Source organism: Crocodylus porosus, unplaced genomic scaffold (assembly GCF_001723895.1).
Source record: "Crocodylus porosus isolate Cpor-Errol unplaced genomic scaffold, CroPor_comp1, whole genome shotgun sequence".
NCBI lineage: Eukaryota > Metazoa > Chordata > Crocodylia > Crocodylidae > Crocodylus > Crocodylus porosus.
Genome location: NW_017728918.1, coordinates 79,602,766 through 79,627,741, shown reverse-complemented (window position 1 = coordinate 79,627,741; position 24,976 = coordinate 79,602,766). Strand labels below are relative to the sequence as shown.

The following is a 24,976-nucleotide window of genomic DNA, read 5'->3' as shown; positions in this document are numbered from 1 at the left end:
AGCATGCGGACATCTTTCCGCACATAATCATTTGTAATCATTATGTAGCCAGATTTTGGATTATTTTTAGGATTTTTTTGGGGGGGTGGTGTAAAATAGATACACGCAAAGCAATCATAGTGTTGTTTCTTATGATTCCTTCCAATATAAATCCGAAGACGTTGTTTATTGAATGCAGCTAATGAACGCCCTAATGCTAGAGGGAAAGCTACCGTGTTATTACATTAAAGAAACGCTTTAAGAATATGACCATGATGCTCCCTCTTGAGTTTGTGGTTAGGGTACGGTTTAACTCTTAAATTAATTCTCTGGGGAAAGCCAGTTTACAACACTGGGACGTTTCTCCTGTTTCCACTTTACTGGTCTATATTTAACCTAGGAAGGGAGGAAATTGTGCTACCTAAAAAACAAACAGGAAAATCAGCAGCTTGGGCAATTCGCTTCGGCTTGGTACAAAAAGAGAGTTAAACTTCCGTGGAGAGAAGAATCTGCAAGACAAACAGGGGTGTGCAGTGGCCCTCTTGCTTTAGCTGCTCTGGGAAATGACCAGAAGCCATCCCGGTGCCGGCGTGCTGCAGGAGAGTTGCAGTAGCCTTTCAAAAACCCGAGGATAAGATATAGTCCTAACACTGCGGTGTAATATTAAATAGACTCCTACAGCATCAAGGGTAAAGCACGTACAGCCAAACTCTGGCATTGTTTTCTTTCCCATATAGATATATATGGGAAAACTACATATAGATTTGTAGTTTTGCCGATCTATATAGCAAGGTCTCGTCTTCATTATTATTACTGTTATAATTATTACTACAACTAAGAGGACACACCTGAGCCAAGCGATGAATATGTGTTCTGCGTAATATATTTAGATAAGAACACGCTTTTCAGCGAGGAAATAATTTAGTTAAACGATCACAGAAAATCACTATACATCGGTAGGTAGTTTCTCTAACAGAAAGGCGTTTAATTACAAAGCCTCTGTTTAAATAAACCTTTGTAGAATAATAATGGTTAGTATTTCAATATTGAAATCCTTAATCTTGTTTTATTTTAGGGGGATAAAAGACTAACAGAAGAAAAAAAAACCTTTCCCACGTGGATAGGTGATTTAATGCTGTTTTTCTTACTGCTAAGGGAAATGATTGAGCATTAGGTTTCAATGTTTATTTTCTTACAGAAGTTTTTCTCATTTAAAAGCCTTTAAGCTGCAGTTTACTCTCCACGCTGCCTTTCTGTGCTTAATACCAGTTTTGATGTCGACTTAAAATGTGAAGTGCAGGACTGAACTCTCGCATAACAGTTGCAAGAGCAGATTTATGAGTTAGAAAGCATACGGAAGATCAATGGATGAAATCATATTTTCTTTAGAAACATCCCCTTCTCTGGCTAATAAAAATAACTTTTTTTTTTAAACTGGCGGATGTTTTTCGACCTTCGCGTCCATACCGTGTGAAATAGTGAATTGCTGCAATCATTTTCAACTTTGGTTACTTGTAAAGAAAATTACTTTGATTTGTATCCTTCCTTCTATAGCGATCTGGGTGTATTTCGAACATGTTGGCTCCTTTTGGGGGTTGACAGAGGGACATTTGCTTAAAGTATTTAAATTTCTGTGAGCACCAGAAATGAAAAACGGTGGTATTTCATGGTATTTCATTCTCAAGTGCACCAGTATTGGCGTTTTCTTCCATTCAATTCCAGTAAAGTGGTGTTTATTCAGCCAACATTTTTCATTTAAAGAAACAGGAATGTTTCTTAACTCAGTTTTGTTACAAATGAACGCATGTGATTTACCGTAGACTTTTTTAAAAAAAATCATAGTTGATATAATTTAATGTGAAGCCTCAAAGGAAGAACTGATGTTTTGTGGCAGCCTTTTTTGGCTGGAATTTTAGTTCTAATTAACCGGTGCCTGTTAATTTAACTCAGAAATCATACATGCCTGCTACAAGGCTAGGCACTGGGAGCAGGCAAAACAGGACATCCTGAGTAAGCTATTTAATTAAACAGTTAATGAACTCAGTTTGGTTCTTTAACACAACACTCAACTGCCTTTTTTGTGACTGGGGCCGGTTGATATTAATTGCGATTGCAGCAGCTGACAGAGAGAAAAAATAAGGCTGTCTTTAATAGCTGAGTCGATCTGGTTTCCCCCAAAGAAACTGCAGTAAGGAATATAGGAAAGTAGCCATGGCAGGACAGGGCGATCAGGAAACATGAAAGGGGCTGGTTTAACGAGCTACATCGGGACCACGGGGGCGAAACGCCTGTACAGTCATAAAGCTTTATGAGCGGCTTCACCTAGCAGGCTGCATGGAGGCACCATACTGGGCAGGGAAGGATCTGCTGCTTGTGCAAACATTGCCCATATCCTGGGGTCTCCGTGCAGCCTCCATCCCCTTGCATCCCCACTGATAGAGGCCTATTGGGGCAGACCATGTTTTGCTCGGGATTTCCCTCGGGCCAGCTCTCCCTTTGGTACCCAAGGCCTTTATGTCTTCCTGTGTTGTTGCTATGAGCCTGTGTGAGTGATCGCGTCAGTCAGCTGACAGTCAACAGCGCAAAGGTGCGAGGGCTGAAGGACAATGAGACAAGCTGCTTGAGGACGTTGTGGGCTCTCCCTCACTGGAGGTTTTCGAGAAGATCCTGGATAGGCATCGATCTGGGATGGTTTGGGGCTAGCAAATCTCGCACCCACCCAGCTGGATGAACTAGATGACCTATGGTCCCTTCCCAGGGTTAATTTATTATCAAGGTGGAGGCTTCCCTTTTTTGGGCTTTTTTTTTGGCTTCAGTCCGGTACTGATGTGGTGTCCAGTGCCCAAGGGTGCTGGCAGGGAGCCGAGGATTCATTTTGCCTAGCAGAAGGACTCTGCCTAGCCATTCTGGGCTTTGCTCCGGAGAGCCCTTACTTACTTAGTACTACAGAAAAGGACCAACTGCAAGCCAGGTCGGCCAAGTGAAACTAGTAGGAAGGCAAAGACTAAGGAAAAGGAACAACCAATAACTGTCTCCTTCCTCTGTTATTAACATTAGTTGCACAATATCGCTTTTGTTTTCTGAGATGAGGATTTAGGACCTGATTTGAGGTTATTTTCCACTCCATCTCCTCCCCCCAGTCCCCCCCAAAAAATCTTTTGAGGATAATAATAGTCTTTTTAACCCCACTTAGAACCACGAGCCAAAGGATTATTTAGAAATATTTTTTTATTAAGCACAAACTACAGTGAAGAATCTGTAAAGATACATGATTCAGGCAAAAGTCTGCTCATTTCCTTCAAACCTCTACCTGAATAAAAGCAGAAGGATCAGAGCCCAATGCTGTTACTTACCCACAGCTTATTTCGTTTGGAATTTTATTTTGGTTGTAATCATTTAAAATAAACCAGCAATCTGAACTACTGATATTTCTATAGGGTCTCATCTCTAACTGAATATATATTTAGTACCCGCCGTTTCTTGGGTCGATCTGTTCCTGCACTGTTCAATTTAACACCCAGCATTATGGACTGTCAGAGTGCAGCCTCCAAGTGCGTTCACCACCAAAGGCCAGCAATTAGCTTAAACGAGGGTAAATGTGAAGGACAGCCTCCACCGAAATACCCTTCAAGGGCTGTTTTTTCAGCTCAGAAACCTCCCCCGCCACCACCAGCCGTCAATTCTTGGCCCTTATCTTTCATTGAGAAGCATCCTAATCTTGGAGTGCAAAGTTTGTTCTGAGGCAGTTGTTTTCGCTACCCCGAACCCCAGTTTTGCTCAGGTTTTGTATGATATTTCATTGGGGGAGTGATCCTTGGGATCTGACTCTTGCAGTGAGGCAGAATTGTCATTGGGCAGAAACTATCCATCAACTCAACTTCGCCATTGGTTCCCGGCATTAAAGATTGGATCAATCAAAAAATGGAGGGTGGATATTGTTAGCTCAAAGCAGTCGGTTCTTTTAGCAGTGGGTATTACATTGTCCTTATCTTAGGGAGTCCTGTTCGTGTGAACTAGCTTGTGCATCCGTCTGGGCGTGTGTGAATGAGAATAAAACATTTCAAAAGCCCCGGGAATCCTAATGCTTCAGCAGCTGTGGCCGATACAGTTAGCTCCTGTGCAGAAAGGTAGAGACGCTACCTTTGCTATATTCTACAAAAGTTGGACGTTTCAGTGCAATTTTTCTACGGATAAATTGTTAAAAGAAATGTGGATTCAGCTCTCAGTCCAAGTCAAAGCTAGTGTTTTGTTTTGTTGTTGTTGGTAATTAGGATGCTAATTTGCTCAAATAATCCAGACAACCCCACGGGTTGGCTAAAACAGAAATGTGGTCGCTTCCTTGCAGGTTCAGTTGTCTATTTTATATAAAAATACATCCTCCAACGGAGGAGATGGTTATTTTGGGGACATCTTTTATATTTTGTCAAGAGTATAACATTTATTCGGAAGGAAAAGCTCAATCAATTTATTTTTGCTGCTTGCAATAACACAGCTGGGGGATGCCCCGCGCCCACGCTAGACGGTGGCTCATCATTCATTCGCCAAGAACTGGCCTAAATGGTGCCTGTGGGATTAGGGCAATTTTAGTGGATCTACTTCGCCTCATTTGGTTACTAATTGGTTTCTTGTTTTATAAATCGAAATCTCATTTTCAGGAAATTACAAAGCCCGTGCAGACAGTCCATTGAGGTAATCCATGGGTCAGGGGGTATTTAAATGGAAAAGGTTCTACAATGCATCAAGTATAAAGCGACAGTAAAACTTCGCCTAGATGTTCAAATGAAATGTGAGCTAGTTGGCTCTTTAGATCCATAATAGATACATCCCTTCTAAGGGTACTTATGCAAATATGACTAACCAGACTTGGGCTGGCGGAGGGAGCTCAGAGAGAAAAGCAAATTTTTATCTACTAAGGTTAATGTGGCATAACTTGGAAATCTTCCAAAATAGATTATGTTTTTCTTTGTCTTTGGCCACTCTAGCTGGGAAAATCCTTTGCCTAAAAACGATTTAGTTATCCTTCCCCTCACAAAGCTGCTTGTTTCTATTCCAAACCTATTATTCTGTTGGCCTCTCCAAATTACAAGAGAATCTTTAGATCTTGTTTCCAGTGTAATCCTGAAGCAAAAGGGAGAGCTGATTTCCCTGTTTTGTTTTAAAGAAGACAATCAACGGATTTGCAGAATTTTCTGCGGTAGGTCAAGTGCAAGAAATCAGTCTGCTTCCCTCGCTAAAAGAAAATTGGATGTTAAAACGAAGAGACAGTCAGAGTTTTAAAGTAACAGTAGTGGAGAGTTTGCCCGCGTGTAACCTTTAAAAGCCGAATTTTAAAGGGCACGAGGAGAGCAATTAGATTTGTGTTGGCACTGACTAAAAATAATCTCCAACTGAAAAGGTACTGAAACAACTAGCTATCACAAAGAGCTAGCGCATGTGATAGGCTTTCGAAAAGCCGGTTCAGGTAGACAAGTGAAAACATTTAATTATAAAACATTAACAGACATGGCCAGCCAGCGAGGGGTTTCCACGTGAAGCATATAAGGAAGAGTGCAACGCTCCGTGGAAAAAAAAAAGTGTTCCTGAAAAAACAGTTAACTTGTAATGTGCAGGAGCTATTCATTAACTCGCAAGGCTCGGGCTATTTTCCCTTTTAGAAGCAGAATAATTAGTTCCGTACACTTGGCTTAATAAACAACTTAAAATCCAGGCGAGGGATACACAAGAGCCTTTATTGAATGTAGGAGTCTGTTTTCCTGCTGCTTCGGGTAGGAAGAAGCAGGAGTGGTTCTTTCCTCCCCTTTTAATGGACTTCATTGTTGGAAACAACCAACCGAGCAAAACATGTCATTAAGCACCAAGTCGTAGAGGACTGTTCTGTCTTGGAGTGGAAAACTGCAAAGGTGGCAGGAGGGTGTTAGACCTGTTTCATTCCCAGTTAAACTGAGTGTCTGGTAGCCTCATCACGGGCTCAATCACCAAGCGCCTAGAATAGATGCTTTCCAGTAGCTCCCAGCTCCAGTGCAGTGTATGGACTTCTGTTACGTTTGAGTACTGGGAAGGCTGGAAGTCCGTAGGTCTGTAGCTCCTGGAGGTCTGCTGGGGAGATGGGCTGATTACTTTCCGGAGGCAGTGCATCACGATGGAGGCACAAAAGGGGCAGGCATCTCTCCCAAACCCTTTGCCCCTGGACTTTGTAAAGTTACGGGGAACCTGCTCTGGGGCAGAAGGCAGTACCCACCCGAGGGACCTGATGGCCGGCTGGCATTTGGCGAGACGAAGGACCTAGGGCTAGAGACAGAGGTATGTGTGCTGGGAGTGGGGGACAGGTCCCTGACTAGGGGGACAGGGGAGGGGAGAAGAGCATCAAAGCAGAAAGAAAGCAGAGAGGTTGCAATGGGAAGTGGGGTCGGGGGACGGATGCAATCGGAAAAGGAAGGAGCTGGATTTAAGGGGGGGGGGGAGAAAGAGGGCAGGAGAGAAGTGGTGGGATCTGGCACGCTAGAGGAGGGGGCAAAGGGAGGGTGGCGGGGTGCGTGTCCGGGGAGACATCGCCAGCCTCCCGTGGCCAGGTGAGCCCGGGCGATGCTGCGGGGAGAGCAGAAAAGCAGTGTGCGCTGCGGGGGGAGAGGGGCTGCCCGCGCCCACCTCTGCCCCCAGCGCTGGCTCCGCGCGGCCATCAATCACCCTGCGTGTCACGTTAAGCCTCGGTTAATGGTGTCAGCATAAAAGGCTCTAACTGCCCTGCTTAAACGGCTTCAGCAGCAACGTGGTGAAAAGGCCTGGCCCAGACGCCGCGCATCTGGCTCCGATCCCTCCTGCCTCGCACACAGGGCCTGGTGCCAGGCTCGGGCAGCGGGCAGCCGCCTGGGTCGGGCCCGAGCGCGAGAGCCCGGCCGTGGCGGGCCAGGGGGTTTCGCAGGGGCGGGGAGAGGGGCCGTCTCCGAGGGCTGGTATCCCGGTGCGTTATGAACCCGCAGCTGCTGAGAGACTAAGGGCAGTTAATAATGTCGTGGCAGCGTCCTGAAAAGAACCTGCCTTATTTGTTTTGTTTAACGGGGGTTCATACGGGGGTGGCTGAAGTCCCATCAGCCACGCCTGGCCAAACCCATACCTGCCCCTGAAGTGGGTGGACACGTCGGGGCGAGGACCCTGCCGAGGGAATTAAATGAGATCCCTTGCCCTAAGGATCTGGGCTGAGCTGGCCAAAGCGATCTTTGTTGGTCCACCTAGCGTCCTGCCTGACTTCAGAGCCGGTCGTGGACGAGCGGGTCACCGCAGGCAATGGGGGAGGCTGTCCCCGCTCACATGCTGCTGCATCACCCCTGCAGGATCGCACCCTACCGAGCGTCCCGTCTTACGGGATCCGTGGGGTTGGGGGCTTGGCCACCCTGCCCTCGTGCTGTGCTGGGTCCGGGACCTGCTGAGCGCACCCTAGGCCTGACATGTTTGGGCTCCTACTGTCACCCCGCAGGGAGTTCCGGGGTAGAGCCATGGCACCGCGCTTTCAAGGAAGCCACTTGCTAGCAGCCAGGCGCCGATCTGGGACAGCGTTGTATTTGGCTTCGTTGCATTCCGCTCCGTTCTTGCAAATGAACTTCACTACTAATTCCAGCAGCAATATTTCGCCCCCGCAGGAATTAGATGGGGGGGGGGAGGAGGGGGACTTTGTTTTTTACACTGAAATACTTTCTACTCAGCTATGAGCAAGTATTTTGAACTGTTTGAAATTAGAATTAAAAAAAAAAAAAGGCTCGCCTCTCCCAACAGGCCTTTTAAAATAAATGTCTCGACGTCTCACTTTTCTCTCTTTGTGTGTGTGTGTGTCTTAAATAAACAGGACTTGGAGAAGCCTGGGGCCACTCTAGTCGCACCAGCCCTTTGGATAATGTTGGACGGGAACTGGGATCACATCTTTTGCAGGTACTGGCCTGGAAAGGAGAGCCATTGGGTATTAATGATTAAAGAAATCATACCCCATTTTGAACTGTAATGATCATCCTGTCTAATTTTTAACTGCTCACGTGATTCATCAAGGGAGAGGCCAAACTTGCTTAGACAGTACGGCGCATTTTCTTGACTTCTGGGAACTTTCTTTTAATCCTTTGCCTCTTCCGCTCCACGCTGGGTTGTCTGGCACGGATCAGCTGCTGGGAAGGATGGAGCCTCCATCCTTCATCCGAAGCAGAGAAAGTCAGGCAGCGAGATGACAAGAGACGGGAACAGAGAGCTCTGCCTGGAGCTCTTTTGGGGGCAAAAGCACCTTTTTTTTTGGAAAGTCGTGTTAACACAGTGAGAGCGAGAGAGTTTAAAGCTGGTTTAAACAAGGAATGGAAAGTGCATAAAACATAGAGAAAGCCTCGGGGAGGTCAAGAGACAGAAAACATGAAAGTCAGCTCCGATTCACTGTTGTCTGAAGGAGGGCATATTAGCTCTAAGGATAATAGACGGGCAGATATTTTTGGGGGGTCTCCCGGCCCTTAATACTTGGGGCCTATCCCTTTGTCAGTGCATACAAATGACTCCCATCGACGTCTGTTTGATGAATAGTCCTGTCTGTTTTACACACTGGTCGCAATGGAGATCGCTCCCGAGGTTTCTTAGCACTTACTTAAGTATCCCCGGGGAAAAGAAAAGCGGGGACGGGAGCATCCCGGGCGCTGGGGCCGGGGCCGGGGCCGGGGCTGGGTTCTTGGCTCCCGGGCGCCTGGGTCTGGCTCGCTGGTACAGCTCCCTGCCAGACAGATGCCCTGGTTGAAGAGCCCCTTTGAAAGGCAAGGATTTCCCGGCTCGCCACTTAAGTCAGGATCACTTTCTCGCACCGTCCTTCTCGATCCGGCGGTGAAGGCGTGGGACGGGCAGCTCTCAGATAGTCTGTCTCCTTCCCTTCCAGACTTTGGATGGTTTCATATTTGTGGTGGCCCCCGATGGCAAGATCATGTACATCTCAGAGACGGCCTCCGTTCACCTGGGTTTATCGCAGGTACGGGGACAGGCGACCACCCTGCGGCCGGGGCGTGGGGTCCGAGCAGAAACCCCTTCTGCTCCTTGCATTGCCCCCGGGAGCTGCCCTGCTCCGCGCAGAGCCGCAGAAGCTGGGGCGATGCAATCGCCGGGGTGTACTTAGAAAGCTGCACGATAGCAGCAGCTGGGCGGCAAAGGCGATGCAGACGAAATCCTCCTCCTCCATCACAGGTAGAGCTGACCGGGAACAGCATTTATGAATACATCCACCCGGCCGACCACGACGAGATGACCGCGGTGCTCACAGCCCACCAGCCTTACCACTCCCACTTCGTGCAGGGTAAGGGGCAGCTCTTCTTCCCCCGCCCCCTTCCCCGGTTTGGGGGCGGCTTCGCCTTGGGCGATGGGCTCCCACCTGGCCCCGCTGCCCTGCTCTCACTCCTGTCTGTGCCTTCCCACCCCAGAGTACGAGATCGAGCGGTCCTTCTTCCTAAGGATGAAGTGTGTCCTGGCCAAGAGGAACGCCGGCCTGACCTGCGGGGGCTACAAGGTGCGCTGCGCGGGGCTTGCGCTTGAAACCAAGGGGCTGGACGCCCAGGCCAGAGCCTCTGCCCAGCTGGGCTGCTGCAGCTGGCTGGCGACCCGGGCCCAGAGCTCCTCTACTTAGTTTCAGGTTAAGGATCATAAACCCCAACTCCGCTCCAAACCTCAGTTTTGCATGCAAGCACCAAGGGCCCCAGGGGCTCTGTGCAACCTGCTGCCTGGACCTGGCCAGACTGTTTTCTCGTCTGTAGAAAATCGTGGAAGACTTCCTGAACGGTTCGTAAGGTTTTGGCAGGGTTATGCGAGGATTTCTGGGTCCTATTCATGGACCTTCTGTGACCGAAGCCTCTTTCTAATTCAGCTTTTTCGTCGGCGAGAATAGGGACCCACCTCATAAAAAAGCACCTTGAGGGCACGTGGACCAGTGCATGTACATCTCTGGCAATGACTCCCAAAAAAAGAGCGTAACACAACATTATTAAAGTAGAAACGTATCGCTGCATGGCATGCCCGTAGACCTATAGCCAAGCCAAATATGCTGCATGACATGCCCATAGAGCTATAGCCAAATACATGGTTTAATGCATTGCTATATGAGGGACACATCTTCCACAGCTTTACATTCATTAAAAACATACATCAGTTGTCGTTTTAGCTGGAAAAATCAGTTGTAATTCGCTCGGCCCTTCTCTTTCTGAACGCCTTTTCTCCACGCATAGGCAGACAAGGTTCTTTGGGTAAATCTGATATCTTTTTATTAGACCAACTCAAATAGTTGGAAAATATCTTTGCAAGCTTTCGGGTATAAATCCCCTTCGCCAGGCTGAGGCGGCACCTGCAGCTGGTGTGTGCTCGTCCTGGATGGAAGATGTTTTCTGTAGCTATAAATCTGTAAGCGGTATTAAAAACATAGTTAGACCTTGCTAGAAAACCCACTTTAGGGGAGTGGAACCACTCCCACTGACTCTCATGGTCTTTGGATCAAGTCTCTAGTGCTGAAGGGTTCTGCAGACCTGTCTCCCAATATGTGTGTAGCCCGTCCCACTTGAGAGCATGCTTTCAATCTTTTGCCCGAGGCTAGACAGGGCCTGAGCATCCTTCCTGTGTGTCCCCGCAGGTTATCCATTGCAGCGGGTACCTGAAGATCCGCCAGTACAGCCTGGACATGTCCCCCTTCGATGGCTGCTACCAGAACGTGGGCCTGGTCGCCGTGGGCCACTCGCTCCCCCCCAGCGCGGTGACGGAAATCAAGCTGCACAGCAATATGTTCATGTTCCGAGCCAGCCTGGATATGAAGCTCATCTTCTTAGATTCCAGGTACCTGGAAGGTATCTTCGGCCCCAAGCTTTCCCCGACAAGCCCCAGTCACACGTTAAATGCCTGTTTTCTTTGTCTCTTTCTCTCCTCCCCCACTCCAGGGTAGCCGAGCTAACAGGTTACGAGCCTCAGGACCTGATAGAGAAGACCCTCTACCACCACGTCCATAGCTGTGACACTTTCCACTTGCGCTGTGCTCATCATCTGTGTAAGGAGCTCCTTTTGCTAACTCACCCCACGCTGCACCCCGGCCCCTTCTGGGCCTGATGGGGACCGTCTCACTTTGCCTGTAGTGTGATTTAAATACAGTACTGGGATTTATTCCTTATTCTGATAAAGCCAGGCCAGCCGGAGGAGAGGCAGCAGGTTGGAATGAACCCATCTTTGCTAGAAGCGAAGAGGCTGTAGGGGAGCTGGCAGGGTTGGGGGCAGAGAGGAATGTCTTAAGTCTGAAGTCAGGCAGAAGGCAGGGTAGATATGCACCCTGTGTATATAGACTAAGGAAGGAAGGAAAGGAGAGGGGGCAGAAGCGCTCGTGAACTCGAGAAGCGCCAGGGAGCCGAGACTTCCCTCGAGACGAACCTCTGGGATGCCGGCTGGAGGGGATCTCTGCTCGAAACCAGTCATAGCAGTAGGAAGCCAGACTCTCCTTCACAAGTTTCCATCACGTCTCACAAAGATGAGGTGAACGTATTTCCCCCCACCCCAACAAGGGCGGATAGCGGGATTTTTAGTTTGCTGTCAATTAATATGAGGATAAAATAAAACGGCGTTAGTTCCTGTACAGTATCTTTGACTTCACACAATGAAAGAAAGACTAGTAAAGCCAGAAAAGTGCATCTATTTATATACATGATATATGCATAATCTAGATTATACATATATAATCTGGATGCCCCAAATACCATAATCTTATATAATAAAAAGTATTACACACACGTACACTTTTTTGACTTTGCTAGTCTTTGTTCCATTGTGTGTGACGTCAAAGATAGTGTACAGCAACTAACGCCGTTTTAATTTATTTTATCCTGGCATACACACACACACACACACACACACACACACATACACGGCTCTAGTGGGTTGAATACAGTATTTTTATCAAGATGTTGCCTCTCTGTCTGCCTATCTATATGTATATACGTGTATGTATGAATGTCTACATGTATACATACGTACATATAGGTGTGTTATGTGTGTATGTGTATATATATCCGTCTGTGTATCTATATTTATGTGCTGGGAGCGTGTGTGTGCCTATTTATGTATCTATATGCATGTGTTGGAGGTGTGTGTGTATGTATCTGTGTTGGGAGTGTGTGTGTGTACCTGTCTATGTATCTATATGTATGTGTTGGGTGTGGGTGTGTATACATCTATTTACGTATCTACATGTAGGTTTTGGGTGTGTACATGTGTATATATATAGCTCTATGTATCTCTATGTAGTTTTTTTGCGGTGGGGTGGAGCTATATATACATACACATATATACGTATCTATATGTGGGTATACATGTAGACACATTCATACACACACATATAAATACAGCTAGATAACATCTTGATGAGAGCCCTGTGCGGACGGGTCACGAAGCACAGGGTTTCCTCCTGACCCTCGCAGTGAACGCATTTTCTCAAAGGTAGCAGAGATGGAGCAATTCTTCCCCCACGGCACAGTGCCTGCCCCATCGCTGTCTCCCCGGGCTGCACACCACCGATAGCAATGGCTCGAGATCAGATTTGTCCGAAAACGCTGGGACCAGCTCCCTGGAGCAGCCCTTCCCCCGAGCCCCGTCTGGTGGTCTCTAGCAAGCGGGCCCTTGCCCCCGCAGAGCAGCAGCACTGGATGACCGCTTCCCTCTTGCGTTCCTCCCGCAGTGCTGGTGAAAGGGCAAGTGACCACCAAGTACTACCGCTTCCTGGCCAAGCACGGCGGCTGGGTGTGGGTGCAGAGCTACGCCACCATCGTGCACAACAGCAGATCTTCGCGGCCCCACTGCATCGTCAGCGTTAACTACGTCCTCACGTGAGTGATCCCCCAGGCTGCTCTAAAATGCTCGGCTGGGGCACGGCCTCCCCGGCCCCACTCCCCTAAATCTGCTTAATCCCATGGCCGACCACGGCAGGCGCACCAGGCTGGCTAGGAAACACATTGCACACTTTCATCTAGATGAAGGGTTTCCCGTCTGTCTTTCTCTCTCCCTTTCACTAGGGGAAAGATTTAGAGGTTTGTCACTCACATATTTTGCTCCATCTCTTTTCTTTCTTTTTTACAGTTTAAATACACCCAACATTAAATAAAATTTAATGCAGCGTAAAAAAAAAAGGTTTCCACGTACGGAGTTATTTATACTTAACAAACAGGACATCTGTTTTTCTTTTCAAAAAGCTGTGGTTTGAAGTTTTTAATTTCATCCAGAGTTTCTATCAAAGCTCTGAGAGAGGGTCCCCCCCGCCCTTCTGAGAGAGCGATCCTTATATTGAAGCACAAAGAAAGTTTGTGGCCAAAAAGATCAGTTTAATCTTCACAGCAGAACCAGACCAAACAGCTTCCTCACCAAACAGAAAAGGAGGAGAAAAACAAATATCTCCCCCTAGACGCCTTGCCAAAGAAAAAAGCCTCTTGGTTTTAAGAGTTAACGATGACATCTTGGCTCATCCCAGGGCATTGCAGGCGATCGATATCGCTGTACCTGCAACTTAAACTGAAACACCCGATGGGGGAGTTTTAATTATCTCCGGCTGGTGATGATTGCCATGATGATTTCTTCCCATGGGAATAATAATGGTTGTTGCTGGCAGTGCTACTGCATTCAAATCGTATGACCTGCTGCCTTGGCAGCGAGAAAACAAGCCAGGGTCACTGTCAAATGCAGACACTACCTGGACACGGGCATGCTTGCATTCCAGTACCAAGTCCAAAAGTACTAAGTATAGCTAATGAAAGGGAAACTCTTCCAGGTCCCACTCTGCTGTGATTTGAGTCTGAAACCCACTTTTATGGGTCTATATAGAGGTGGAGGTATGTTTGGGGCACTCATTTTTTAAAGACGGGCTTATGAAATTGAAGCGATCTGTTACCGAGGGGAGGCAGAACCTGAACTCTGGCCTTGGGAATGGGCACTTGAGTGCACAAGGGGGGACAGTTGTATAGTGATGACATACGAGCCTTGCTACTCTGCAACAACACTGTGGCTTCTGTGCTTGCTTCCACCTGAAGACCTGCTTGCACCTGGAGGAATCACTTGATCGCGGTTTGAGTGAGCATGGGGTATGTGGGCTAAAAGCCCTCCATAGATGGATTCCCACGCTTCCAGCTGGCAATTGCGAGAAGTCCTCTTGATGCTCCTCTTTTTACAAACACAACACAACCAAGTAGGAGTCAACACTGGCATTTACCCAGCAGCAGCACCGCTCTGGATTAGCAGGGGATTGACACATCACTCCTATTTCAACTATTCCATACATGCGCATCTCAGCGCTCAGCAAGTCCCTCTCCACGCTTGCATTTGACAATTTTCGAGTTTCAATTAAATCCAAGCTCGGAGGTAAACTACCTTCTCTTGACAAAAGCACCAGTGCAACGTGACTTGTAAGCAGCAAAAAATGTCTGTAGAGATCTCTCTCTCCTTTTAAACGGGGAGGGGAGAAAAACACCAGACTGAGGTGCTTTTGTATATCAGAGACTTCACAAGCTCAAGCCTTGTTTTCATGCGACTGCCTGTGGGTTAGCAGTCATTTTTTAAATCCAAAAACAGTGCAGAGCCACGCAGACCTATGTTAAATGGTCTGACTGGAAATTAAACATCCCACTGGAGAAGCCCAAGTTCTGGTCTGGGCTATTTTGAAACGGGCTGTTTTGTTTGCCAGTGAAACCCCCTCGCAACCTTTCTGCTCTTTTCCTATTGATTTTGTCATCTGGCGGCTCTGGGTAATAATTCTTGGAGAGCATAACAGAAAAAAGGGGCAGTGATTGTGCATGGGACGAAAGGATTTAAACATCAGCGTAGCGAGTTGTTTTGCTGGGGTGGAGGTGGGGGGAGGAATTGCCCCCCTTCCCAGAAAGATATCATCTCCATCTCAACAGGCTTTCAGGCATTATTCAGACAAAACTCCGTGTGGAGCCTGGCCACCTTTTCAACCTGGCTTATTCGGGGAATAAAAGACTATCAAGTGGTTCTGTTGACAGGCTTCTCACAAGGGACAGGTGGCAGTTTGTTTGCTACCCCCTTGCACATCTGGGTGCAGCTGGCTGATTGACAGGGTGGCCGCAAACCGGACAGATGTGTATCGGGTCTCCCTGGCAGCAGAACGGTCTGCCAGCTCTTTCTTTTGGAGGGGACAGAGGGACAAGTCTGTCTGTATATCTGCATATGTCTATATGCCGTGGATTTGTGTGTGTGTCGATGCAAGAGGCAAGGATTCCTTAGGGTAGTATCGTTTAGTGGACCAACAGTACAGTTGGGGCAGAGTTAGACAAGTTTTAGGGAATGCAAGACGTTTTTCTTTAGGTCTGACCAGAATATAGAATCACAGAATCATAGAAAATGAGGGTTAGAAGGGACCTTAGGAGATCATTTAGTCCTATCCCCCTGCTCAAAGCAGGACATCCCCAACTACATCATGCCAGCCAAGGCTTTGTCTTAAAACCCCCTAAGGAGAGAGATCCCACAACCTCTCTCATTAGAGGAGTTAATATGTGTATATATATGTGTGTACATGCATGTGTACAACATATCTATGTGCATGTGTTCAAATATGACATCTGAACACCCATACATCTGCATATGTGTGTGGGTACATACATGCCAATGTGTATATATAGCTCATATGCAGCTGTTTACATATCCATGCCTACCTATTGTAGTTCTAAAAACTGTCATAACTTTATTTAGTTTCATTTGATTTCCTGCATTCTTACGTGAGATGTCTTTTCATTTTCACACAGGAATACAGATTGTAAACATATGTCTATACTTTATATATTTTCACCTAAGATGTCTTTTATTGGGAAGGTATTATTCTTTTATCTCAAATGTTTCCTTAATGGAATAGTTCATGCTACATAGCAAGTTCTGGAGGTATTGAACTAGTTAAGAATAGTCCCTTTACTCTTTAATTGATTGTTTGGAGTGCAGACATAGAAAGAAAGAAGGAGATTCTGTCAAAGGCAGATATGAAATGCTGTGATGTCTGTTATTGGCTACTGCAACAGTCATGTGCTGTTGAAGCCTGCAGTGCAAAATACAAAGACACTCTGACTACATTACAGTCTTGTTTTGGTATGTTTAGGTCCCCGAGGTTCAATCAGGTCTGACTACCTCTTCATTAGTGCTCAGGAGAACAAGAGATCATGTAATATTTTTCTGCACTGAAGTTCCCACACTGGTAATAGCTGCAATAGATCTCCAAGACACGCGTGGCACTTATTGCCTTTTTTAGCCTGCTGATAGCCTGCAGTCTGGAAAACAAGGACAGACTGCATTCTGTTTCATCATACTTTCCAGGTAGATAAGTGGATGTTTTAAAAAAATGAGTTATAGCCAACATCTGGAACAACAGATAACATTGTGACCATTAGTCACAAGAGGAAGAAAGCTGTTTTGGAAGAAAGTTCCCAATTAGGAGAGCCAGCAATTTTGTTAAATTCACCTTAGGAAGGGTATGGTAAACTGTCCTGATTCACTATTCAGAATTACTGAAGCCAGCTAGCATTTGATCACTCGAATGTGCAACATAGGGACTGCTAAGGTAGAAGCGGGGAGAAAGAGAGTCTGGACGACACAAGGTTCCCTTTGACTTTAGTAGATCTTGGATCTGACCCATGTTATGGAACTTGTTCCAGGAAGGCAGAACAAAGGTTCTGTTGCACTCAAGGTTTGCTATGTTTAATAGTCTTTATTCTAATATAAATCCTGTAGCTACTAAAGTTCCTTTAGGATGACATTGGATTATTCCACTAAACCAAGAACAGCTGTGACGTATGCGTGTATGCTGTGGGTTCTTTTCATACTTTTGTTCTATGGCAGTTGATATATGGAAAAGCCACTTGTACAGATGCAGCTCTTGGCAGATGCAGGCACACAAGTTACAGCCTAGCAAGGTTATAAAATCACTTAAAAGAAATCTGCTTAAGAGGAAAAATGCGCATTTCTTGACTTGGTCTTTGCAAATGACATGTATATTTAACTAAAACATAGCGAGGAATGCCAACTGGTTGATTTTGTTCTTGGAAATAAAGAGCTTTGGTCTGGACTGCAGAGAGAGATGTTAATTTGAAATATAGAGGTTATTTTGAAAATGAGCTAGCCTCTCTTTATCATTATATTTTGATGAAAAGTGATAAAAAGGGGAAAATAGTTCTATGGAAATATATTTTTCGCTATTTTCAGTACTTATAAATGCTGTCACTTTTTGTGATATTAAGTGTTATTCAAGATTGGTCTCACTGGTTTTAGTGGAATTGCTTGTAGAGAAGGCAGCTGGTCAGTGTGAGTAAAGTATGACAGGATGGCCCTTGCAAAAAAAATAAGAGTCTTTGTACTACACTAGTGTTATCCTTGTCAAAACAACTGGTTTCAGTGTGACTGAAGTCAGGAAAAAAGTAAGACATTTGTATAAGTAATTTATATCTTCTCAAGCTAAATGTCTCTTGGTCATATAAGAATGCAAGAAGAAAGAGTGAGAAGCAGGGTTTATGAAGAAAAAAATTGTTCTTTTAAAAAAAAATACCTTACAGAAATTCCCATGGCCCATAAATCTTTGGCTTTGAAAAACTGAATTCTAAGACTAAGAACAAATGTTCTTAATAAGTGTAAGTACCAAACTATTTGCAGAGGATACCAGAGTTGGGATCATTTATACAAGATAGAAGAATTTATTTTTAATGATAATGTATCCAAAATAAAAATATGGCTTTTGTGGTTTCTTGCTTTAACATACAGAAAATTGCTATGCTTTTGTATTTCCATTACAACAAGTAAACTTTGATAGACACATTTGTTTCTTTTCTTATTAGTTCTAGTTATTTGTTTTATTATTGATTATCAGCTGTTTAGGTTTATCACTTAAAGACAATTCAAGAATGATCCAATTTGTACAAAATGAAACTCTGAAGTTTAGTTTATATTTAGACCATAAAAATCCCTTTTTAAATAAATGGATAATGTAAAATGCACCTCCTTTGGCTTTTCAAGTATCAGCAAATATTACAATAATTTGACCCCAGAGAATGCTGGAGAGCTTTTGCTGTATATATCTATTTTTTTTCTTTATCATTTAAAATAATAGCTGTAACAGAAACATATACAGCTAAATTGGATTAGGTACTTAATTGGGCGTAATCTCTGTTATGATAATATCCTACATAAAAGTCCCAGTTGCCCTCTTCAAATTAAATTATATAACTGGCTGATTAGAAGCACAAATTGAAGTATGCAGTTTGTGTGGGAAGTTTATTTCATAAATATGGTATTAACAAATGTTTTAGTTAATGATAGAATAAATACAGTTTAGTATAAATTAACTGTTAATTGCATCTATACAATAAGCCTATAACTTTAGGGCTGATTACTCTTCACAGCCTGTGTCTTAACATATTTTAAAGTTAAATACATAATCAAAGTGGTATTACTCTGCATGATGCGTAAAATCTTGGAATCCCATGGAAAGCTGGAATAAGCAGGCTTTAAATGGGTGTCCTGTGCTAGGGTGAGACAAACCTGTTTCCAGACTCCTGGGACACACAGAGTTTGTAGTTAAATATTTCTACATTCTTCTTGGATGTTTTTGCTTATGGATGGCAGCAGTCTATCAGGCCTTATCCCTGTGTAGCTCTCATGTAGGACTTCCATAGGCCCAGTGGCTGCTTACCAGCCCACTTCATTGTTCCCTTGTTCATCCACATATTAACTACTTGTGCAGAGTCCATCACCCCAACACAGCCTGCATATATATTCCTGGTATCAGAATTTTGTTCCCTGTATCCATCAAGTGAGCGTGAGACAGCATACGTTATAGCAAATACCACGGCAATGCTAATCACAGGAGTAATCCTGCAAATGCTTACATATATTTATTTATTGATTTTATTTATTTTATTTATACAACACCCATCCCAGAAAAGGCTCAGGGTGGCTTACCAAGAAACAACTTACTTTATTTAAGTAACATTATTGAAATAGGACCTACTCATACAGGTAAATATACTCACATGCCAGAAAGTTTGCAGACACTGATGAATAATTATAAAGATTTTAACTGTGGCCTCTGTATTTGACCCCAATTATTTAAAAGCAGTAAGCTGAGAATAAAACTGCTACCCTCAATTTCTTAGCATTAATGGCTCCATCCTTTTTTCTACTGAAGTCATTCAAAGTATTGCCATTGACTTTACTAGGAACAGAACTAGGTTGCTCATTTTCTGTGCATTTCATTTACTTGTATTATGTGTTAAATAGTATAAACGTATTAAAACGATTCAATTACCAATTTAATTAAATCTTAAAAATTCTTTATTCATGCACAAGTGTACATACTTCAAAAGAAAAATAAATTAAGTGATTTCTTTTAAGCCATTCTATTCAATATTTAGTTTGTCCCCCATTAGCTTTTATCACATACATATGTCCCTTTGTAACATCATTTATATATTTCTTGCAAATAGGAGACAGGCCTTTCCAGGTGTTCACAATACGCTACTTCAATTCTTCGTTCATGTAGGCTTTTTTAGCTACCGCTTTCTTTAACTCACTCCAAATTTCTTCTCATGGATTTAAACCAGCTGACTAATGGCCAAGGCACCAAAAATTGCTGTCCAAATTCTGCAGTATGTTCTCATACAAAATTCCCATTTATGTTAAGAAGTGTTTTTACTTGCCAGTATAAGGATTAAAGGAAGATGCCCAGATCCACAGAGTAAAGTAACTGGATAAAATACATAAACAGATTTGAGAGAGCAGGGACTGGAACCTATGTCTGCCTGTTCTTGGGGAAGTGTCTGCATTATCTGGCTGCTGTGTCAGGCTGCATCTTGTTTGCATTCTTTGTTGGACAGTGACCCAACTTCAGTAGGACGGGTACTGGTCAGGCTTATGTGGAATGGGGGTTTGGGCACTTTTCTGGGAAGTAAGGGGAGATCTGGCTTTAAAACCTTTCAGTCTGATAAAGGCATTCAATCAGGATCTCCCAATTTCTAGGGAACTCTACAACTTTTTACTAACCACTAGGCTCCTTTAGAAGATCTGAGAGGTAGGGGTGTGGGAAACGGTGTGCGAAACAGGCTGTATTCAACTCAGATTCGGATTTAGTGAATTGATTCACTGATTCAGATCACTGTCCCTGATTCAGCTTGGCCAAATTCAGAGAATTCAGTTCAGAGAATCAGTGATTTGGCCATAAACAGAGCTTTAAATGTTTTTTCTACATACCTTGAGGTATCAGGCATGGCTCATGAATGCTGCGATGGTGGGGTGGATGGAGTATCCCACAGGAGCACCGGGGCCTTCCCGCGTGCTTGGCAGCAAACCAAAAAGTGGAACAGAAGTACTTCTGGTCCACTTCCGGGTCCACTGGGTCTGCACTGGGACCCCCCATGCCCTCCTCTGGCTCAGCGATTGGCCATGGGGTAATCCTGGGTGCTCCACCAGGCCCAGGAAGCTCCCCAGTGGACCCATAAGTGGACTGGAAGTTCTTCTGGTCCACTTCCAGGTCTGCTGCTGAGCATGCTGGGGAATCCCCCACACTCCTGTGGGATGCTTCATCTGCTCCAGCATCGCAGCATTCATGAGCCACCTGGTACCTTGAGGTATGTACAAAAAACATTTAAAGCTGTGTCTATGTCTGAATTGTTGAATCTTTCTGAATTGATTCGGAAGGTTCTGATTTAATTCAGAGAGATTAAAGTGTCTCCTGATTCAATTAAGATTTGGAGATTTGGCCACCGAATCAGGCTGAATCTGCACCGAATTGAATCAGGGACCAAAGCTTCGCAAAGCCCTACAGAGAGGCACTAGTGTCCCTCATAGTTATGTTTTAGAAGAAAAGAATGAGTTAGTCATTCATATTGAAAGCGCAATTTAGGCACCTAAGGCTAGCAGGAAGTTTTGGACTATGAATCTTATATAGGCTCTTATCTATAGGTCTGTAGATAAATACCAAGGACCACGTCCTCTTCTACCTATTGAGTGGCAAAGTGGATTTAGGCACCTAAGTGTAATTCTATTTCACCTTGCCCAAGTCCCTAAAAATGCATAATGTTTCTACTTTTTTTAATAACCACCATCTTACCTTTAAGAGTGAGTAACAGAAAATCAGCAAGGAGGAAGATGACCACCCACTTTTTGTACTACTATTTTTTCAGGGACTTGAGCAGGATGGAACAGGTTTGCAATTAAAGATCTAAGGCCACTTATATGTTGAACAGGTCCAGTATTTCTGACAAAGCCGTTTCTTCTGTGTTTCCTCTTGGCTAGTTTAGACAGTATGCTGCTTCCTATGATGGCTATGGTGATTTTAATTCTTAGGTATCTAACATTCCACAAGCTTTGTATAGAGAACTTATGTGTCCAATTCAGCTTTGTGTATTCCACTCCTGGTGTCAGATACCAGAAGCCATAGTCTGTGTAGGTGTGGTACCAGTGGTGGTATGTAGGGGCTGCATGGGGCTGCATATGCACCCTCTGAGAGCATGGGTGCACCCCCTGATAGATCACATTCCCTGCTTAGGTGACAGGCAAGTAGGGGAAGCGGGAGCACCAGCACCTCCCTGTGAGTGCCAGCCAGGGAACGGGAGCACTGGATGAAGCTCTGCAGCCACTTCTGGGAGCATCGTGGCCATTTTGTGGTCGGTGTGATGGGCTGCAGGGGACCCCCTGCCCAGTCAATGAGATTGGTTGTGGGGTCCCCCTCCCTCAGAGATTGGCCACAGGGGGACCTCCCCCAGTCACTGACTGGTTGCTGGGGGGGTATGTGCCCCCCCACCTAAGGTGGCACCAGTCTCCCATGTGTGGTATCTTTGTGGACTTGTGCCAGTTGCCTTTCTTTCTAGGTGTTAGAAGAAGGACATAATCAGTGTAGGGAGATTCTATGGATATATCCACACAATTCAAGGCTGTGAAGCAAAATAGCACTATGTTTCTAGTCTGAGACCTAGCATGTGCAAAGTTAGTTCAGGTAAATCTGTATGGTGCTGCCTCATGCTGGTATACAAGCCAGTATATTCACAGACAACCCAGGGTATCTCTGTATGATGCTACACTGTGTCAAGCAGTGTATATGTTTTCATGTCATAGTATTCACAGACAACCCAGGGTATCTCTGTATGATGCTACACTGTGTCAAGCAGTGTATATGTTTTCATGTCATAGGGAGATGTACTATAATGTTTATCTCTGGTAATTCAGAAAAGACTTGGTTGGGGTTAAGCCAGATGGAGGAGCCATCAGTGGATTTACCACTGTACATTTACAGAAGCCTAGATCCTCTCAACCCAGAGAGGTCGCATTGAGATCAAACTACTCTTGATATTCATGGATTTTGTGGATTCCTGCTTGTCTGATTTTGCTTCTTTTTTCATTCCAATTTTCATGAGTCAGTTAAGCTAGTCAAAACTGGTAGCTTATTTTTCTCAAAGACAAGCGATTATTCTGTTTCTGATGATAGGTCTTACTTCTTTTTCCTTCCTTTTAGTGCTGTCTATAAATAGATGAACATAACAGTATCTGTACTTTGTAATGATAAATATATTATATAATGATATAGCCTAAATTAAATGTTAATCTCTTCCTTCCACTGAACACCGACAATTATCTATTTAACATACAGTTCACTTTTCCTCACTCTTGTATTTACTTTTCAGCACAGGGCAGATTCTGATGCCTATGTTTATCCTAAATGCATCACTTCAGAGGGAGCCCCATTTCCTTTACTGGGTTTTTGTGGAGCCAAGTACTGCTCAGTGGAAATGGTGGCTCTTTTGAAAATGTTAATGGCAACTTAAATGAGGGATTGATCACATGATTTTAAACATAGTTTAATGTTTAATTAATTGTTATTAGTGTGTTTTAATATCAATCATTTAGCAACAGAAATACATATTTAGCAAAGCATTTAAGCACATGATTAGCTCCATGCTTACCTTTAAGCACATGCTTAATTCAGCCCCAGGGAAGGCTAGAGGGAAGGATAGGGGAGCACACCCCAACAGAAAAGCACTTGGTAGGAGAGATCAGGATCATTTGGGTCCAGGGGCCCAGTGAGGGGCCAGGGAAGACTGGGACCATGAGGGTCCAGGAGCCCAATGCAGTGCAGGGAAGACCAGGGCCATGAGGATTCAGCGACCCAGTGAGGAGCCAAGGAAAGCCAGGACCACCTGAGTTTAGAGGCCCGGTGAAGGGCCAAGGAAGATCAGGACCATATGCATCCAGAGGCCTGGTGAGGGGCCAGGGAATAGAGGGCAGAACCATGTGAGTCCAGGGCCTGGAGCAGTGAAGCCCAGTGAGGGGCCTGAGGCTGATAGTGAGGCCTAGTGAGGGGCCAGACAGCAGAATTCAGGACTGGACAGGTCCGAGGGCCTAGAGAGCATTTGGGAAAGAAAAAAAACCTAACAGGGTCTAGGCTAAGGAGCCAAGAAACAAGATGACAGCTTGGCGGGGGCAGGGACAAGAGAGAGATTGAGGCACCTGGTAGCCCAGTGACTGGTTGAGTGAGACTGAGAGAGCCCAGAGAGGGGCCAGAGGAGAGACCAAGGGGTCTGGCAACTAGAGTGGGGCTAAGAGGCTCAGAGGTTGGAAGCCTCAGTGAGGGGCTGTGTCAGTAATTGGTTGTACACCTGTAAGGATGCCAACTGCGAGGTATGGGGCATAGTGAAGAGGAGGTATGGAGCCATGCAATTAGCCCACAAGTCCATGGCCACAATCTGGGTGGTCATTAGAATATGATCAGGGCAGACTCCCTTGTATCATCATATTTCCATCAAGGCATGGCAGACAAGATAGGAAGGTGCCCTATGGGCAGAGTGGGACACGGTCATGGAGCCTCCAGGGGAATATCACAGCCACCCCTGGGACCTGACCCGGTGACACTAAAAGACCTTGCCAACAAGTGGCCTTGAGTGCTGATATTTTGAAATATATACTGATTCTCTCTTCTAGTTAAAATCCACTCATAAGCTTTACAGAGGATTGGGTTTTCAACTACTGTGGTATACACAGAACAAAAATAATGCAGTCCCTAATTAGTCCCTCCATAGGTAAATATTGATAGATTTTTTTGCATGAGTTGAAATCTAATCCAGGGAAACAAATGCTTTTAAGAATAACAGTCCCTTTGCTTGTAAAGATCATGAAGGATTAGCTCTGCATATGTCTGACACAATAGTCACTAATAAGGTATGAATTAATGATAATAGATTGCAGAGTTGTAGAAATAGATCATCCTACCTTAATAGCTTGACAAGTACAGGCAGTCCTTGAGTTACAGTGTTTCAAATTACAACGTTTTACACTTACAAAGTTCAGAAATTGACACCCAGTTTCAACTTTCTGATGTCAGTTTCAACTTTACAATGCTTGATCCTACACAATGCTATGCCAGTGAACAAGTTCGCTGTGTCGCCCATCTCCCTGGAGAACATCTGTCCAAACGTCTTTGGACACTTCCTTTAAGAAAGCAGAAAAGACTCCAGAAAAACCTGCAGCCAAGACTCCTGAAAAGACTCCAGCCAAAAGCCCTTCAAAAAGTTCAGCAAAGTCACCTCAAATAAGTCCTTCCAAATGTATATGATTGCTATTTACAATATAAATACATTAATGTAGCTATATTACTCATCTGTGATTGATTGACTACAAAATTCTGGGTTATTTTTGGTGAAAATAGGGTATTGGGCCTTGGTTCAGGAACCAATCCCCCATTTATAACATAGTTTCCTATGGGAAAATTGGTTCCAAGGTACAACGCCTCAACTTGAGACATGGCTTTCAGGAACCTATGTCATAAGTCCAAGGACTGCCTGTACACATTTAAATCCTAGTGATTATTGGTTTCTCAGATTTTTTAATCAATTGCTTTCAGGCTTGAACTCAGTTTAGAATATTATTATCATTGTTTTGTTGATATTCAATTGAATATTAGAAGAGTTTAAGAAAAATATAGTCATACAGTTATTTTCTATGA

General features: G+C 44.7%; 1 protein-coding gene across 3 annotated transcripts in view; it reads left to right on the top strand.

The window, feature by feature from the left end:
* SIM1 (single-minded family bHLH transcription factor 1) overlaps nt 1-24,976 on the top strand; it is a 63,908-nt gene that overhangs the window by 4,818 nt on the left and 34,114 nt on the right. The window contains exons 1-8 of one of the 3 annotated variants that reach the window (XM_019537807.1): nt 5,272-6,053; nt 7,817-7,899; nt 8,870-8,959; nt 9,172-9,280; nt 9,405-9,490; nt 10,601-10,800; nt 10,902-11,008; nt 12,683-12,830. In XM_019537807.1, coding sequence (XP_019393352.1) covers nt 5,972-6,053; nt 7,817-7,899; nt 8,870-8,959; nt 9,172-9,280; nt 9,405-9,490; nt 10,601-10,800; nt 10,902-11,008; nt 12,683-12,830 — 905 coding nt within the window. In that variant the 5' untranslated portion in view covers nt 5,272-5,971. Of the gene's footprint in view, nt 1-5,271; nt 6,280-7,816; nt 7,900-8,869; nt 8,960-9,171; nt 9,281-9,404; nt 9,491-10,600; nt 10,801-10,901; nt 11,009-12,682; nt 12,831-24,976 lie in introns of those variants that run through there. The other 2 variants (XM_019537808.1, XM_019537806.1) reach the window with 2 other exon arrangements.